General features: G+C 41.5%; 2 protein-coding genes across 10 annotated transcripts in view; one reads left to right on the top strand and one right to left on the bottom strand.

The window, feature by feature from the left end:
- The window catches only part of SLC25A15 (solute carrier family 25 member 15), a 28925-nt gene extending 18140 nt beyond the window's left edge, over window positions 1-10785 (top strand). The window contains exon 9 of the mRNA XM_065678335.1: window positions 10635-10785. The gene's annotated coding sequence lies outside the window, so the exon portion shown is untranslated. The remainder of the gene's footprint in view (window positions 1-10634) is intronic.
- The window catches only part of LOC136013853 (phosphatidylinositol 3,4,5-trisphosphate 3-phosphatase TPTE2-like), a 19638-nt gene continuing 1793 nt past the window's right edge, over window positions 759-18603 (bottom strand). For all 9 annotated transcript variants that reach the window (XM_065678323.1, XM_065678317.1, XM_065678319.1 and 6 more), the window contains exons 3-19: window positions 17407-17484; window positions 15093-15140; window positions 14197-14352; window positions 13494-13613; window positions 11442-11541; window positions 10575-10638; window positions 9990-10054; window positions 9356-9416; window positions 8385-8466; window positions 8214-8302; window positions 6326-6387; window positions 5314-5394; window positions 4181-4286; window positions 3470-3567; window positions 3005-3100; window positions 2308-2378; window positions 759-1030 (exon numbers count right to left, since the gene is read on the bottom strand). In XM_065678323.1, coding sequence (XP_065534395.1) covers window positions 928-1030; window positions 2308-2378; window positions 3005-3100; window positions 3470-3567; window positions 4181-4286; window positions 5314-5394; window positions 6326-6387; window positions 8214-8302; window positions 8385-8466; window positions 9356-9416; window positions 9990-10054; window positions 10575-10638; window positions 11442-11541; window positions 13494-13613; window positions 14197-14352; window positions 15093-15140; window positions 17407-17484 — 1480 coding nt within the window. In that variant the 3' untranslated portion in view covers window positions 759-927. The remainder of the gene's footprint in view (window positions 1031-2307; window positions 2379-3004; window positions 3101-3469; window positions 3568-4180; window positions 4287-5313; window positions 5395-6325; window positions 6388-8213; window positions 8303-8384; window positions 8467-9355; window positions 9417-9989; window positions 10055-10574; window positions 10639-11441; window positions 11542-13493; window positions 13614-14196; window positions 14353-15092; window positions 15141-17406; window positions 17485-18603) is intronic.

Genomic DNA, 18603 nt, shown 5'->3' with positions numbered 1-18603 from the left:
CTCCACTCCCAGGCCGAAAGTCAAAAACACAGCGCTGCACCAGCCACCAAGAAGGATTAAAAACAACTGCCACTGCTAAACCCAGGACAGAAGTACAGTATGGAAAACAGCTTCCAACGCTGTGGGAGCTTCCAATAGCTGATTCAGAGAAATCTTACTTTATTAACTAGGTATTAGCTGTGAAAAGCTATGTCCCTCCCCCTGTAACTCTTGGATCCTAACAATAGGACAACTACAGAAGCAATAGTTCAACACTTGCTTCCCATCAAGGCAGACATGAACAGTCTCTACAGAAGAGCACACTGGCATGCTTACGAACTGATGAGATCCAGGGTTTGGGCATATGGCCATCTCAGCCCTCTGTAGGGAAGAGAAACAGCAGAGGAGCAACCCACCCCCAGAGTCAGCTCCCAGGCTAAGTGTTTCTCAAAACCCTACAGCACTGGATTTCTGATGACAAGTGGTTCAGTACCAAGACCTCTACTGGCACAGGCAGACAATGTCTCCCTTCAGATGCCAATATTCTACTGACCTGTGGAAAACCCTGACGGTGCGTCAGATTTTTCCAGCAGCCTCTTGCAGACTGCTGGTCTCCACCCACCATCAGGTTAATGCTCTTGAAGACAATTGTCTTAGCTTAATAAAGAAGGGATTACCTGTACGTAGAAACATCTAATTGCCAAAGGATCCAAAGCTCATTGCCATGTCAGTCAGCTGACACTAAGTGACTCTTCTGAGTATTATTGCTCTGCACAACAGAACTTCATGTAAATTTATTTGACAAGTTGTATCTACACAGAAATACATTAAGTACATCAAAATGTAACTGCTTCATTGTACACTGAAACAGCAAGGCATTCTCCAGGAAAAGAGATGAATTTTGCATATTTTCCTTTTTTCAGCCTTCCCCGCACACTTTTTTTCCTCTTACGGTTCAATAAAGTTGACCTCCACAGCAAATGTCTCAGTATAGACTTTCCATGTTTTAGACTTGTGAGGGTTATCCAGCTCATTCCTGGGAAGGTAGAGTCTGAAAGACAAAATTCAGCAGCATATCGTACAGCCTAAACCACAGTTTTCCTCTCAGTCAGCCAAGAGAGCTCCAAGCTCAGCCCTGGAATATTAACTATAGCCCTAGATCTTGAATTCAGACAGACAGAAAACATGCCTCTCTGCACAGGGCTTTGGATCTGATATAGCTTGAGAAACAGCTTCACAGCTTTGTGGGTCAGGTTCCTCTGCCCCGCAAAGCAAGACTCTTAGAGTAACATCTGTGCTACATTCAGCTAGAGGCCTCCCAGTGGGATGCGTGTGGCAGGAATTTAATAACTGACCTTCCTAATAGCAAGGATTTGATTCAGTACTCATCAAGCTCAGGCATGTTCTCCACTTTTAACGTTTACCAAATTCATGTCTAGTTATCACTTAATAGCACCTGCACATCAGCTCTGGCTGAGTTTGAGATACCAAGACAGGGACACTGCCTTAACAGCCATTTGATTTCTGATCAGGTCTAGTGACCTTAGGTCTACCAGAATTCTCTAGGCAGAAAGGGAAATGCTGGCTCGGCAAATTAGGTTTGGAATTATGAACATACTTATGACTATCACTCCTCATGCTCTGATGGGATCAATTAAGTTTGTTTCCTTCCTGTTCCTATTACAGAGAACACAGTAGTTATCCTTATATGAAGTTTGCTGTTCCTCTGTCTAAATCTGGCTAGTTTGGTAGACAGAAGAGGAGGATCTCCTGTCTCTGCCTCCTGTTTCTACATCACTTCCCTGGAGCAGTAGACAAGCCCAACTTGCACTGGCTCGAGCACCCTGAGGAGTTCTAATCTCAACAAGAGCCACCATAGTAATTTCTAATAAAAGCATGAGAAGCACTCAAAGAGCCTTTCTTTGGAATCCCAAGCATCAGTACCTCTAACTCTGGTCTTAATGTTTGCCTGCTAAGGTGCTGAATGAGTTCCAGCCTCTCAGCAGCCATGTTACAGAGGATGGCCAAGTTGCCTTTGGTTTGAAAGTCAGCATTACCTTTTTGAATTCGAGTTGATTAATAATGGAGTGTTGAGGAAAGTCTAATGGATTAAGTTGATTAAGATATCACATGCTTAAAATACTTGGCACAGTGCAAGCAACTACATACCAACTGCCTGCTCCTAAGTTCCAGCTGAGAGTCAGAGACCAGTACCCACACAGGCTGGGCAAGCCAGCTATCTCAGCTATTAGTACTGTGCTTATGAACTTTTAGCTCCATTCAGACACTAAAAGTTAGGATCTCAAGGCAGTCACTATGATTGCTTACCTGTTATTTTCAATAAAGGAAGTGTTGAACCAGAAGAAGAATGGGCAGTCATCATAGCCTTTTGGGAGATCCTAAGGACAGAGACTCTGTTAGACAATAGGACTCTTTGGCAGAGCAAGAGTACCCACCCATCCTCAGCAGTTTAGTTTACAAAACTAAAGTGCCAGAGCCAGTACACTTGAAGAGCCCAACATCATACCCAGATCACTATTTTCTAGGAAGGAGGCCTACAAGAAATATGGAGGGAGACTTTTTATAAGAGCATGTAGAGACAGGACAGGGGGAACTGCTTTTAACTGATAAAGGAGATATTTAGATTAGATATTAAGAAAGAATTCTTCACTACAAGGGTGGTAATGCCCTGGCACAGGTTGCCTAGAGAGAAGCTGTGGCTGCCCCATCCCTGGCAGTGTTCAAGGCCCGGCTGGACAGGGCTTTGGGCAACCTGGTCTAGTGGAAGGTGCTCAATTAACATGTCTTGGTTGTACTATATGAACAGCCAGATGTCTCCCCTGCCTGCATAAGCTGATGTAGCAACATTTGCTGTACCACTTGCTGCAGTAGGGCCAAGGGAGGAGCAGGAATCACTGGGGAGGAGCACAGATTCTGCCCAGCACAGCCAGCTGGCATCCAGCTGCAGTGCAAACCACAGCCTTTCCTCATACTCAAGCAAAGATCTTTACACTGTTATACTTACCGAACGCGATTCAAATCTGACTTTCACATCACCACTTATGACAGGGCTGTCCTCCAAGCCAATGACTACAGAGTCACTTTCAGCATCAAAGAAGAGCTGGATAACAGAATGAAGTGTTAGTTTTATGAAAAATGGCTGCAGAGAGACAAGGGACCAGTTCATACTCTTTGAATACTCATTCATGGCATACAAATACAATAGCAGTGCTCTAGTAAAGCCAACAATTTAAGCTACTTAAAGTGAGCTATTTGCATGTAAGTGACTTCTAGGGAAATCTTTTGTAGGAAAGTAGTGGTAAGGTAGTGATTCAGCAAAGCTTAGCTTTTTCATCCTCTCAGAATTTACAACATCCATTTAATCTGACAGCTTTACATCCAATATTCAACTTTTACAGGAAGACACTTTTGACCTCTAAGTCAGCTTTCATCTTCTGTGACTCAACTGACATCATTCCATAGTGCTCACCTTGCAGTTTCCTTGACTGGCACACACACATTCTAGTACAACTTGCTTCCTCACTATCACCTGCACCTTCATGTCAGTTCCATTGCCTTTCCCAACTCCTAGGAAAGAAAGAGTTGCATTATACCAGAGCACATACATTAGCTGGAAACATAAGCAGTCAGGAAAACCAAGTGAAATCCTATTCAAAAGTGCCTTCTTTCCAGAATACCTTGTAATAGACTTGAGAACTCAAATCCTAAAGATAGCTTTCAGCCACTGAATCTTGAGCTGCATTTCAAAGCAGATATGAAGCAGGAACAGTCTAATGGAGAGTCTGGTTCCACCAACTGAACAAGAACAGCAGTTTCAAGTCCCCCAAGACCAAGTAGTCCCCTAGAACAATCTTTTATGAAGATTACCAGTACATGTGTGCAGAAACAGTAGTGGATCAAGTTCCACATGCGGAGTTAATCTCCCTTGGAAAGTGATTTCCCTTACAAAACAGAGCAGGCTGTATGTGAGCCACCATTTGAACAGACACCCAGCAAGTGACAGAACACACAAGGCAATCTCAGTCCAAAATGCTTCTCATTGTATTTTAACCGTGCAATTGGAATTCTCAAATCGCAGTAAATCTACATTCCTATCATGGTCTTTGCAAGACAGACAGTAAAGATCAGCTGCCTGTAATAAGAACAGGATAGAGGAATGCCCAAATTCAAGAGTTCTTACCATGTATAGAGTGGATTTTGAGGTTTTTTATTTTGAGTTGTCTCTCTGGTGGGAGTTTCAAGTTATACTTGTTTTTCAGGATCTCATAATACCCAACATACCTACTCTGTAATGCAAAAACCCAGACAAATTATGCAGTTTCTGTAACCCACACAGATTAATTCTAGGCAGAAGCAGAGCAGAAGATCTACTTTATCCTAAATTCTTACCTCTAAGTGCAAAGCTGAGAGGAAGGTAGCCATTTGTTCTCCTTCCCCTCCCCAGTTCAAACAATCTTCTAGACAAATTCAATATCTACATTTTAAGCAATATTTAAACTTCGTGTTCCAAGAAGAATTCTGTACTTCAGTTCAGCAAAAAGTGAGGAGCTTTTATGTTGTAGCTTTTTAAGGGGCAGGATGTTTAAACATACAAGAAACTCTCATTTTACAGAAGCACATTCTGTAGGACAGCTGTACTTCTATTTTATACCAGCAACTGATGTACCTCTGTCACCAGTTTCATCTCGCACCTCTGAACCACACAGTACACAGTGAATCAGAACAAGCAAAGCCCTAAACTGTGGTCTGAGGCAGTAACTTTAGTATTTCCTTGTAAATGCAGTCTGTATAGTATGCAGTCCTCCACCCAGCCACATCAGTGCCATAGCCCCTCCTCAGGCAAGGCTGCAGGCTTCAGTGCATCCTTGATAACAGCCCAACTGTCTTATAGGATCATGCTCCTGTCAGGATGCCCAGAGAGGCTGTGGAGTCCCCATCTGGGAAGGTAGTCTAGACCTGACTAAACACAGCCCTAGACAACCTACTCTAGCTCATCCTGCTTGAACAGTGGGGTCGACTGAAAGCTCCCCTGATCTCACCAATTCTGTTAACTTAAATACCATAATTCAGGTTTGTTATTATGCAGAGAAAGGCATAAGGAATGTACTTGGACAAAGGGAGGGAGGGAGGGGAAGGTGCAGCACAACCCTACCACTAGATGGTCTTCCAATTATTAAGTAACAAATACAGAAAGTTCAGGAGTTCAGCATGCAGGAACCTACATCTGAAACAAGGCAGGAGAGGTGGGGTAGCATAAGCAGCTGCAAGAGTAATGTTGGTTTGGCTACTGTTACTGGACCTGCTGAAGCTTACCTGGGATGGAGTTTCAACTCCCTGAAACTTGGTACTTGTGCTTCTATCAGTTCTTCTCTCCCCAAAATAGTCCAAACTTTCCTACATAGGAAGATAACTTCAAGTGTTAATATATTTATCCTACCACCATTCCCCTTTCCTGAAGGGAAGACAGTAAACTAGAATTCTGTTAGTCAATTCCAATAAGGGAGTGCAAGTAAAAATATGCAATAGTTGTTTTGGTACCTTCTAAAGGAGGCTTTTAACTAGAATAAAAAAGTACTAATTAAATACATTAAGTCTACCATCCATGAAAGACTGAAGGAGAACAATATGCTTTCTAAGCAATTGCTTTAGAACCATGTGTATTCAAGTGGTCTGTGGCAGATCAAGCTGAACTTAGTTCAGATCTTCACAAAGCAAACCAAGAAAAAACAAGTGATTAAATGGATCTACAGTCAGCCCAGACTACTTTGAGTGACCTGGGCCTTCTGCAGACCATGTCTCCAGATTGGTATACTGGACCTGGGAAGCTAAAGCAGCACATGCATCTGTCCTGGCTGGGACTTGCTTTTTCTCCCTTTTCCCAGAAGGGCTTCTTGCTGTAACACTGGCAGTCAAGGCAATTCTTGATGCCTCATACTACTTGGAGACCACCTAAAAACAGTGATGTTGTTTCTAGTAGAACATGCTCAGAAGCCATCTACAGTTCAAGAACGGCATTGCCTGAAAACCTATGTCTATTATGCCTCCAAAAAGAATACTTCAGAGTTTGTATCTGTTCAATTTTACTTTCTCCATTCTTCCTGATCAACAATAGTCTTCATCACAAAGAAACTTACCTAGTAGTAAGATTTGCAAGAACTCTATTTTGAAAAAGAACAAAGAACTTTGTTATAAAGAACAAAGCATCAGTTCACAGTGTCCTTTTTCCAGTATGGAGTTCTTGCAAAGTATTAATGCATTTCACCAAATAAGTAGATTCTAAAGAACTCTGAATACTAAAAGAAACAAAAAGCAAACACCATGTTACCTTTGCACTCTCAAACTGGTCACTGTCTATAAGCCAGGTACAAACCATTGTTCCAGTCCTCCCTGCATTAGAAATAAGAGATAGGAAGCTGGCCTCCATGCAACAAAGGAGTGTTAAATACACCCTGCTACATGAGGCTATAGCATTGTCAAGTGCCAGTCTTTAAGTCAAGAGTTGCTTCTCTGCCTAACTTTTTCACCTCCAACCTCACCAAGAAGGCATCAAGACTGCTAGCACAACACTCTTATATTGTCTCATCTTTGAGTTTAAAAAAAAACACCAAAAAAAGCTCAGAGTTCAAGTCACCCCTCCCTACACTTGTTCTTCAAACTGGCTTTAGCCTGCAGGTAGTTTCAGTATTGAGTTTTGCAAAATCTTTAAGCTAAAGTTCAGACTGGGGGAGACTTCATGTTAAGTAACCACTGGTTTAAGCCAAATACTTGCAGTAATAAAAGCAGGTGGCTAAAGATGCGGCAGATGTTTGCAGGGATGTTCAGTTTATCTATGTGCTATCTATGCACTTCAACAGCTGCTGCACTACCACAAGTAGCAGACAGCACCCACAGGTTAGCTCATGTCATAACTTTGACAATCTTGTTCCCGTAAGACCACATTGCTATATCACATAACACTGTGTACCTTGACTTAAGGTCCAGCAGTACCTAAAACACCCAGGGAAGAGTTAAGGAGCATTTCATCTTGAGTGCCGCCACACAGCTCATACAGGACAACCTGTTCTGTATATGGTATATACAGGACATCAGTCCCAGTCAGTGTGGGTTTATGAAAGGCAGGTCCTACTTGACTAACCTGATCTCCTTCTATGAGAAGGTGACTCACAGCAGATGAGAGAAAGGCTGTGGATGTTGTCTGCCTAGACTTTAGCAAAGGCTTTAACACCATTTCCCACAGAAACTGGCTGGTCATGGACAAGTGTATTGTGCTGGGTTAAAAAAAAAAAACAAACAGCTGTATGGCCAGGCCCAAAGAGTGTTGGTGAATGGAGTTAAATACAGTTGGCAGCTGGTCACAAGTGGTGTTTCCCCAGGGATCAGTATAGGGGCCTGTTTAATATCTTTACATTTCTTTTATATCTTCTATATCAGTTACATAAATATCATATTATATATGATATGTATCTTTTACATCAGTTCTGTTTAATATCTTTATCAATGATCTGGACAAGGGGACCAAGTGCACCCTCACTTCAGTTTGCAGACAACACAAAGTTGAACAGAAATGCTGATCAGCAAGTTGTGCCTGGAGAGGTTTAGACTGGATATTAGGAAAAAATTCTTCACCAAAAGGGTTGTCAAGCACTGGAAGAGGCTGCCCAGGGAAGAGGTGGAGTCACCATCCCTGGGGGTATTTAAACAATGTGTAGATGTGGCACCTGGGGACACGGTTTAGTGGGGGACTTGGCAGTTAGATGATATTAAAGATATCTTCCAACCTAACAATCCCACAATTCCCTCCCTCTCCCCCACAGCAATTAAAAAGCTTGAGGCATGGATATTCAGTGTGGGTGACTGGCTACCAGGGAACCAAAGCAGAAGCTTAACTCTTTTTGACAGTATCAGTGCCAGCAGCTCCCTATCCCCAGCCTCTCCTGGGGAACTGCTGTCCCAGCAGCCAGGACAGCAGGAAGTTACTGAAGAACATTAAGAGATTAGGTACCAGCTTGGATTAAAAACTGATTTGGGCTATCTAGAAATGGGGTTGTGCAATACTAAACACATGGTACTATACTGTTGCTAGTCAGTGCTGCAGAATTTGTCAAGCTATGCTCTAAACCAATCTCATGCTATGGTTTAAGGCCACATATCAAATGAAGCTGTAAGAATATGGTATAATTTGTAGTACACCAATTATACATGAGCAGTCCTACCTTTGCCTCCTTTACAGTGAATTGCTATGATGTTCTTTTCATCTCGACTCATCCATTCACGGACACTGGCAGTGAATTTCAGCATGTCCCTAGATAAGAGGAAAGTCAGCAGATCAAAGCAAATGCCTACATAGAGCTACCATGATGTACACATTTCTTGACAAGACTTACTGTAGCGCTGGGACATTGTGGTCATCAATAAAGATCCTTTCTACCCTGTAGTGGAAGTACTTGGGATCATAGCCTTTTTCACCTACAAAAAAAAATCTGAAATTACGCCAGGAAAGGGAGTAGGTTTACAAATAAGGTGGCTTGTGACACACAGCTGCTCGTCTGAGCATATACTGGTGTTTAAAGTGCAGTAGTATAGACAGATCAAAGTGAAGAAAAAAAAAATAGAGGTAATTTAGCTAAAGCCATGCTTGCTTACTTAGCTTCTAGTTTCACACCTCTCACTTCAGCTAAAATTCATCTCCACATCCAGATGGCCATTCCTTTCCATAGGGATTATTATGGTATCTGACCGTGTTCTGATGTATTATCAGGGTAAACCACAGCAACCACCAGCTAGAGTGGTAACCCTAATGGCTCATCTGTGATCCCTATCTATCCCTCTGCTGGCCAGAGGACAATTTTGCTTTTTCAGAACTTCAAGTGTCAGTGCTCCTTTATCATACCTTGCTTCCAGCTCTGCTATGAAGCAGAACCACAGCATAGTTGTTTCTGAAGTACTCTTCTGGGGTATTTTTAGCCTCCTCTAAACAGAAAAGCATTTAACTATTCCTCCACTTCATTCTTCTAAGCCTTCATTAGGAAATTCAACATCACCCCAACTTTCAGCCCAGGTTTAGTTTTCCACTTTCATTTTTCAATAAAATATTTTGGAACACTAAGACAATTATTCAGCATAAGCAAGGAAGCCTAAACTGCAAGGCCTCCAGTACCTCTTTTGCAAGCTCCAGGACAGCATTAGATACTCAAAGTCATTAATTACTTTCAGGACAGATAGTAATTAGAGACAGCTATGTGCTTTTGACAGATTATATATTCTCGGAGATCTGTTACTGTCAGCAGCATACTTTGAAGAGATGTTTTTCTGTTTTAGCTGTATTTCAGTGTAGTCAGCGGCTAAGTATACTTACTGCAGAGATTGTAGACTTTATAGTGGTCTGCATGTTTGGTGTCCAAAAATCTTGCGACTTCCTAAAGCAACAAGAGTTCAGAGTAGTTAAGTCCCCAGTCTGTATTTCCACTGCTACCTCAACTCCTAACCCCCAGGAAGGGTCAGCAACTGCATTCATAAATAGTCTTTGGACAGCAGGCCTTTACAGCCCAACAGCTCAGGTTCTTATGTGGAACAGAAGTACTGCTACATGTTCTCTGCCCTATATATTTATGTTTCTACAATATCAGCTGGCATAGCTCTGAAAAGAGTATTATATAGACCTTTTAAACATCTTCATTTAGATGAATAGATAGTTCTTATCAATCACACTACTACTAGCCTAGGACAGAACTGACTTGGTTCTCTGAACCACTCCCAAAGAACAGGAGCTTCAGAACACCACTGTGTCCACACTGGGATACATCCCACTAGGCTCACCTGAGACTACAACACAAGCAGTACAGCACAGTGGAGGCTATCACTTAGTCATTCCAACCAGCCGAACCAGCAGAACTAGGATTGACTTACCTAGTCCACATGTAAATTAGTGGGAGCCTAGAAGTGAAAAAATCATTCAGAAATAGTGAACCTGGTAAATGAGATATTTTTACCTCTATAGGGTTCCTATAGAAAGACTGCTTCCCAGAAGATGGAAACGACATTGCAATAATGCGATCTGTGGAAAAGACAGCAAGCTGATGTAACAGGAGAAAGCCTCCCCATATGTAAGAACTACATGATTGAGAGTAATACCATTATGAAATTGCTTACTCCTACCCTAATTATAAGGACAACCTACTCATTTCCAAGAGCCTTTCCTCTGCATTTAGCACAGCTAGAGCAAGGCAATAATGCTCCCCAAAGCACCAACTACTGTTATGCATCAGTGTCCACAGAATCAATCAAAAAAAAAAGTCGGTCAGTTTCTCAGCTCTGATTCACTAGGCCTCAGGAGAATTTCTATCAATACATACAGCCCATGTGACCTCTCTCCTGGAAGGCTAATCTTTGAGAACAGGGTCAGAGTCAGGAATTCATATTTTGAAATCCCACAGAAAAGGAATAAGCCTAGTTGGACCTCATACTTAATTTTCATTAGTCTAAAACATTGCCTGTATTTCATGTAAAGCACTAAACTGAGTAAATAGTCTTAGCAGGATGTAACATGCTGCAAAGTCTCATTTGTTTCTACGAACCAGTAACATAAGTGAGATCCAGATCAAAGCCATCTTTCATATAACGCCTTTTGTTTTCAGAGACCTGCCGAAGAAAGAAAAGTTAATCTTCCAGAGGAATGCCAGAGATCAGCAAGTGTTGCCTGTCACCAGGAACTAAACCAACCATCTAGACTCTGAAGTCAAGTCAAGTAGCAGAGCCTGATTATGCTACAGTAAAGTTCACAGCATTAACCAATAATGTTTCTTGTATTAGCTTTAGGTAAAAGCTCTGTACAGAATTTTTACTCCAAAGCATCAAAGTTCATTCTAGTGTAAAGAATGCTGCAGTTATGAATCCATCATTACTATTTGAGTGTTTGGGGGCTGAGGAAGGGGGGAAGAATGTTAAGGGCAGCATAACCAAGACTGCTTATTCCTGAGCAAGAGGACATACTTGAAGCTTCAAGTACCACTTTAGTTCCCCGATAAAAATAAGAGGCATTTATAACAGATACAGCTTCAACAGCTAGGCTGTTTTGTCTCCACCTGGAATAAGCAGTGAAGCATTAAAATTCCTATCCTCCTCTATAGGAGGGAAAACAGTCTATGTATCACACAAATTAGAAATTACTAATTGAGACACTTGATGGTGCAATCACTTCAGTATGTTGGTCTTTCAGGTCAAGCTGCTGCTTACTTGAGCAAAGTTGAAAATGATTAGCTATGCTGAAGTTGGAGGCAAAGCTCCAGTACCCTGTCATGCACACTAAACAGATGTGCTGCTTAGGCACTATTATTCAGTTGCAGACCAACAGGCTGTGGGTAGTCTTGCTACTACTGACAGTTATATGGAGAAAGAGCTGGAAACAGCAATAGTAGCCTAGATATAGCAAGAGGCCAACTTACCATTCTCCTGGTCACCACTTCAAGTTGCTTCTTTTGTGAAGCCAAGCGAAATATTCTTATCAAGATGACAATCCTCAGAACTCGGAAGAGAGCGACCATTCTAGATGAGTCAGATTCACCATGAAAGAAAATTAACACAATTAAATGCAAAGCTTAAAGCTATTTAAAAGCTCCCTCAGAGCTTAAAACTTTCTTCATATACTTAACTAGGACTTCTCAGGCTGACTTAGGAGAAAGAATACTGTGCTTGAAGAACACCATGTTTCATTGTCGAGTTTTTTTGGGGAGTACATGTTCTGAACAGCTAGCTAGGAACCAGGAAACAAAACTAGGAAATCCCCTACTTGCTCAGACTTTCATAGGCAACTCTGCCAAGAAACAAATTCTTGTAACACTACCTATGTCAACCTCAAATTCTTGTTCCTTGAAGCTTGTTCAACTACATATTTAAACATAAGTAACCATCTGAAAATAGCTGAAAAGAGAAGCTAGACAGGGTCATGCCTTAAGAAACCTGAGGACAGATCAGTATAAACCCTGTGTTTAATCATTCAGCAACTTGAGCAGATGATTTGGTTTGAGGAACTTTGAACTGTCACTGAACTTTGAAGCAGGCAGGATGCTTATGTGAGCGGTTCTACCAAAGCAACTGAACAGCGGCAGCTGCTTTCACATACCCTTAGGCACTAGGGCAAACTAACATTCACTCCTGAAGGATTTAAGTGAGCATATGCTTTTAAGAGCACATGCACTTATTTCAGATCCTGATACACTTAGGCAAGAATCCTGGTGGTGAATACCTGCAGTAAGAGAGACAAACCTCCAGTTAAAGACAGTCTGCTCTCCACTGAGGGAGAGAGTAAAGTCAGCAAAACAAGGCTGTCCTGGACAGGAGTTTCATTTTTTTTCCCCAATGCTTCTTCCTAGCCCAGGATAACCCTGCTGGTTTCAAACAGAGCTCCCTTGGAGCTAGCAGCAAGAAGCTGGAAGCCAAGGACATGAAACAACAGTGGAACGAAGACTCCAAAGCCCCTCTCCCCAGCCTGAACCACAACTCTGAGAAGCATCTCAAAGACTAAAGCAGTTTGCATTCTGCCCTTAGGAAATTAGCCAGTTAAGCATTAGCTCCTCAACACAGCTCTCATTCCCCAGTGTTCTTTTTCATAAGTCAGACTTCAAGGAAATGGGTAACTTAACGCAATGCACACCCAGCTAGACAAGATTAGAAATAAGAGACCATATTCCTTCATCGGGGCACATTACCTTTATAGCCTGCCACTGAATTTTCACTTGTCACATATATACCCTTATCCACATAAAAGCTGCTCAAATTCTAATTATTCTGAGATGTATTAGGTGCTCTAAGACTGCTGTTTCTTTCTCAAGGAATGGCTATGAAGAAAGAAAAGTGATAAATCCCAGGCAAGCTACTGGAAATTAGTTGGATTACGTGGACACTATTCGAGTGTTAGGTGGGAAGATCTCATCCATAAATGGATTCCTCCCACAGATTATCATCTGATCAAGCTACAGAAACGAGATGAAAATATTACTTGATATACACACATAACCAGCATATTTCCCGTGTCCAAGACAGCTGAAAAAGCCAACATGTACTACCATGGGGCTTTTGAAAAAGCAAGGTGGAGGAAACAAGAAATAGAAAGAGTTGCCATTGGATGGAGATTCTCCTTCAGCTGTCTGTTGCATTTGCTATTATAACCCAACTCATGTTTCTGACCTTCAGACTCTCTCAGGACTGCTGCACACCTTCCCCCAAGAAAAGTTTAAATCACAGCATTTGATGGCCTCTCTATCCACTTTTAGCTACCTCAACTGATACACTTAGATCATCTCTGCCATTGAGATGGGGACAGTGTACAGTGTAAATAACAGACCAAAATTAAATGTCTATTACTCAATAGTCTGTACCATGAAATACTATCACTATTCACGATCTACAATGCACACATCTAGCTTAGAGGTGCCCAAAAAAATTCTTAGAAGACTATGAAGAGAGCTCATGTTTAACAACTGCCATACCACTCTTACCTTGGTATCTGATCTGCTGCAGCAAGACTCGAGAAGGAGTATGTCATGTTGATTAACAGAGTGCCCACCACTATGAATGCATCCAAAATATTCAGTTTGGACCGGAAATAGTTCCTGAAGCTGAAACAAAAGTTTTAGAGAGATGCCCATATGGATAACAAACACTGAAATACATCTTCAGGAAGAGAATCACCTGCACATAGGTACTGCTAGAGACAAGTTCTCCTGAAGTAGTTCTTGATACTGAGCACTGAAGACTCACTAAGAAAATAATCATACACCTGGTCTACACTTATCAGTCACAGCAAAGCTGATAGAATTGAAGTGCTTACTTATACCCCAAACATTTTACAGATTATTACACTAGAATGGGAAGCTGTGAATGCTCCATACCCGGTGGTGTTCAAGGCCAGGTTGGACAGTCTTGGGTGACACAGTTTAGTGGGAGGTGTCCCTGCCCACGGCAGGGGTGCTGGAACTTAATGATCTTAAGGTCCTTTCCAACCCCAACTATTCTATGATTCTATGATTATTCTATGGAACGGTAACAGACAACACACACAACCAAGAAGAGATAGGGCCATTGTCTATGACCAGAAAATTAGCCTACAGAACATCCATGTGTGCAGACCAAGCTGGAAGCATTGCTTCCTTACTACCTTGAGGGCTTGCCACACTAACTTAACATTTGCTTATGTCTTACCCTTCAACAAACACTCTCAGGAGAACATCGATGAGGAAGAAGAGTGCTATCGCCAGGGAAACACCTTCAAGAATCTCTCTAACACCCTTCTCACCAATAGCCAGATCCAGAATTACAACTATAATGTCCACAATGATAAGCACAACACCAAATACTCTGCAAAAAGAAAGATACTAGTGAGCTCAAGAGATAGGAATGAATTGCTGACATTTGACCAAAAAGCATAAGCCCAGATTTTTGTTTTAATTTGTTCCAGCAAGGCATGTCTTTTTATATACAGGATTGAAGCATGCTTATATAAGCAAGTTTCCAACTGCATTTAAGTGATCTGCATAGAGTATATAATCCATGTGGAACCATATATTTACCCCAGACTCAGCTGTATTTATTTACCTATAATTCCACAGCTACCTAGAAGTGCTAAAGATCTGAATGCTTTAAGGCACACAAGTGTCAGCGCTGTCTTCCAGCTTACTCACTTTCCTCTTGCACTCCTAACTTACTATAGTCATGATAAAGACAGTTACTTTTAAGGGACTATACTGACTGTAACAGCTTACCTTGTTCCAGCACCTAGATTGCATACAACCAACCAGCTGGTTGTTCAAAGGCTGTCACAGCCTGGTGTAAGCCATTAAAAAAGCTTTTATCCAGGTCAACAGCATTTACAGTTCTGACTTCCAGCTCTAGTTGGAGAACACAGCCCTAGCTGTTTAAGGCTTCTTTCCCAGTCAAAGTACTTTTCTCAAGTCATCCTTTCTGAGGGTGATAGGATTCAGTACTTTTTATACAGAGCAGGCTGGAGCCACTGTTTTTCAAGGAACTTTCCAAGTTCTCACACCAGAAATAAGGACCATTTCTGTCTTGCCCATATTATCACATCCATGAGCTTTTACCTGAATCCAAACGACATCACAAATGGGGAAATTTTTCTCCTAAGTGCACTGCAAGAGAAGAGAAGTTGCATCAAGTCAAGTGACATTTTGCTATTGATGTTAGCCACAAAAGCCCTATTACATTCTTTTGTTCACATTCTTTTCAGTTTAGAATTCTGTATAGCAGTGATTTCTTTAAGAGCAGATTATCCAGTTGTATTCATGAAGAATATAGGTTAAGACAGTACTTGAAAGCAATGCTTTGACCACTTCATAGAAAAAGTGCTCATCAGTACTCATCAGCCCCTAAAAGCATAATAGTATGCATTTGTGCATAACACTACTCAGTGTCATAATTCCAATGACACTAAAAGTCTGGCGTAAAGCTTATAACTGGGCATTAAGAAGTGGGCTTATATAACAGCTATTGGTCAAGAGGAAGATTAAAGGATAAACAACTCTTAAGGTGTCATCTTGTTCAAGATACTACGTTATTATATCAGACATTTCTTTTTTTCTAGGCCTGGAAAAAGCTGCACTTGTTAATAGCTCCAGTACTGCTTCAGTGCTCTTGGAACAGAGGAAGAAAAACACATCTTCTACCATTAGAAGGAAATACCAGTTTGGTGTTCTGATTGAGGTTTTTAGTGCCTTTTAAGAAAATGAGCTGAAGCTAAATTCTTGCAGTACTGAGAATTATCTCCAGCCCTAGTAGGGTTCCACCTCTGTTTTCAGTTACAGATTATCATGTGTTGCTTTTTTGGTGTGCTTTAAGCCTTCTGGTTTAAAGCTAGGCCTTTGTGTAATTGTCTCACTAGCTGAAAGTCTCCTTAGGCTACACAAAGAACTAAGGTAGAAGCAACTACCTGCAAATGCCAAGTTCTGACAGTTTGAAAAACAGATTACCAGTCTGTTAAGTAATCCCAAAATTACTTAACTACTGTAAGTACAGAGTCTTTTCTTAGACACATAAAAGAAAAGAATTTGTCCAAGTATACCACTAACAATAGAACCTACCAGAAGTTCTGACATACTGACAAAAAGTACCAGTAGACTTTCATTTGCATATCTATCTTATCTTCCCTGTTATATACAGCTGCTACATTTCCTCTCCCCACCATCAGAGATACCATTGTTCCAGGAAGCCTTTGTCAGCTCAGTAATGCATATTGCACCCCAGTGACCCTGTCCAAGCTACTTGTTTCCTCTAGGGTAACTTGAGCATTGCATTTCACTTTGGGCATATCCTTAACACCTCAGTTTAAGACAAGGCTAGGTATCTCTGAAGTGATGAGGAAGCATCTTGTTGGCCTTACTAAATTAACTCACACCTCTCATTATTAGGTTCAAGGTCTAACCAGCAAACACCTGCATTCTTAAGCAGAAGGATACATAGGTTGTAGTACACACTTTTCCCACGGAAGTCAAAGATGCAATAACAGGTCTTGTCTTGAAGGCAACCTGGTATACAGGTGATTCTCCTTGCATTTATGAATGCCTAATATCTGAGGAAGTGTAATTATTGCAGTGCTAGCAGTTTGTTGGTCTCTTTTCCCAGTCAATCCTGCAATGCAAACATAGCAGGTATACCTAGACTCCAAATTCCACAGCCTAAGGACAGGTACCTTTATTAGGTGCACTAAAGACTGAAATACATATACACCACTCCAATTTGGCCTGCCAACATCTTACATCAGTTGAGAATGTAGCACATTTGCTCACATACTTAGCTAGAGGTCTTTGTAAAACACATTTGTAAATGTCAACTCCCAAATTCTACAAAGACATGTTGTCACATTGAAGACCTGAGATAACAGGCTTAGTCTTACTGTTCTTGAGCTGCACAGAGAAAGAAGTCAATATGTCAGTGACTCAACTAAGTATGCTATAGAAGTTAGTAATCTGGTGACAAGAGCTAAACACCACTAGAAAATAACTACTTCAAGAACAGAGTTAACCACTAGTAAGTTCAGACATTTTAGTCTTGAGGGCATGATGCTTATTCACCTCAGACTCTCATTCATCTTATTTTCTTGCCAGAATTTGCTCTTCTGTGATCTCCCAAAATCATTCTTTTGGGAAAGCTTAGAGTAGTTTGGACCCTGCATTCTCCATAATATGATGGACTTGTAGCTAGTGCTTAGGTTGGGCTTTCATCTCTAAAGGCATAAAGAAGCTTCCTGAACTTACTTCTCTTTATTATATACTAAAGCAAATGTCAGTATGAAGTGATTCACTGGGCTTATCTACACTTCAGCAAGCCACCTGCCTGCTTACTTTGGCTCAACAATTTCCACTTTTAGGGGTACGCTAGGCATTTAGTATATTAGCTTACTTGGAACAGCTGTCTGGTCCATTATCCTCATCATGGCCATCATCAATCTTTACTGTGGGCTCCTCTGCTGCTGGAGAGCTGGCAAAGGAATAACACAAGTCACATACTGATAGAGAAGTCAACTTTATATATTGCTATCCTTCATTGTTCCAGAGAAAAGAATATTAACTGTCAGCTAAGCAGTGAGGAGCAGACTGGGCCAGAGTACCGGTATCGTACCAGCGAAAGAAATACTTCTCTTACATTGGAACAGCAGAACCTTTCGGCATGTACTGACCTAGTTCCCATTAGCAATCTACCTTGCAAAAGTTTCTTTCGGGGGAGGAAGGGAACATACGTGTTCAGCAATAGGATAAGGGCTTTGAAGTTCGGCATCCAAGAGCCTGCTGAGGATTTAACAGTCCAGACTCTGGAAGGAAACATACATTATATATGTGTATATATATATATATATGCAAAGTTGCTTCCAAGAGTCCAAATTACGTTAATGCTACTACAGTATACTACTTGTACAGAGAATGAATGTTTTCACCAGGAAAAGCCATAGCACAGAGATGTTTTTGCACAGAGCAGGATATCAGACCGGAAACTGGAAGACCAGAGCAGCAGCTGAGCTAGTGCTAGAACAGCACTTTCTGGTGGTATTGGCTGCTTGCCGTAACTTCCTTAAAAGCGTCTCTTTAGATTAGGCTTTTGTTCAGCCACCTGAGAAGCTCTGAAGGCCACATGATATCCTTAGAGAAAGTAACATCCAAATCCAGGAGTTTCTAATTAAGTCTCCTCCAGAGAAATACTATGCTGTATAATAGCACAGTCATAGTGTTTGCTGTGGCTCTGTCTCTGGCATCATTGCTTCTTGGGCAGCAGCAGCTACATACACATGCTCAATATTGATGTTTCCATGCTGTTCTGAGGCAACCTAGCATTAGTCTGAAGCATTGGTGTAACAGCTCAGAAGACGCAAGTAATCTTCATCCTCCACAATGGATCCATGCACCAGCATGCAGTTTCAGCAACCAGTACTGATGGTTCACCAGCTGCACTCAATATTGGGCAGAACAGAGAAAAGATTCCACCCCACGAGTTTTGGCATTTCAGGCTCATTTTTCAGCTCCAGCATCTCCAGACGCTAGTATCTTCACTTTGTTCCTAGAACTGAAGCAAAGCTCTAGTGATGTACAGCCATTCAGCTTTGCT

This window comes from Lathamus discolor, chromosome 4, assembly GCF_037157495.1.
Source record: "Lathamus discolor isolate bLatDis1 chromosome 4, bLatDis1.hap1, whole genome shotgun sequence".
Taxonomy (NCBI): Eukaryota; Metazoa; Chordata; class Aves; order Psittaciformes; family Psittacidae; genus Lathamus; species Lathamus discolor.
This window is presented reverse-complemented; position numbering and strand designations above follow the sequence as displayed.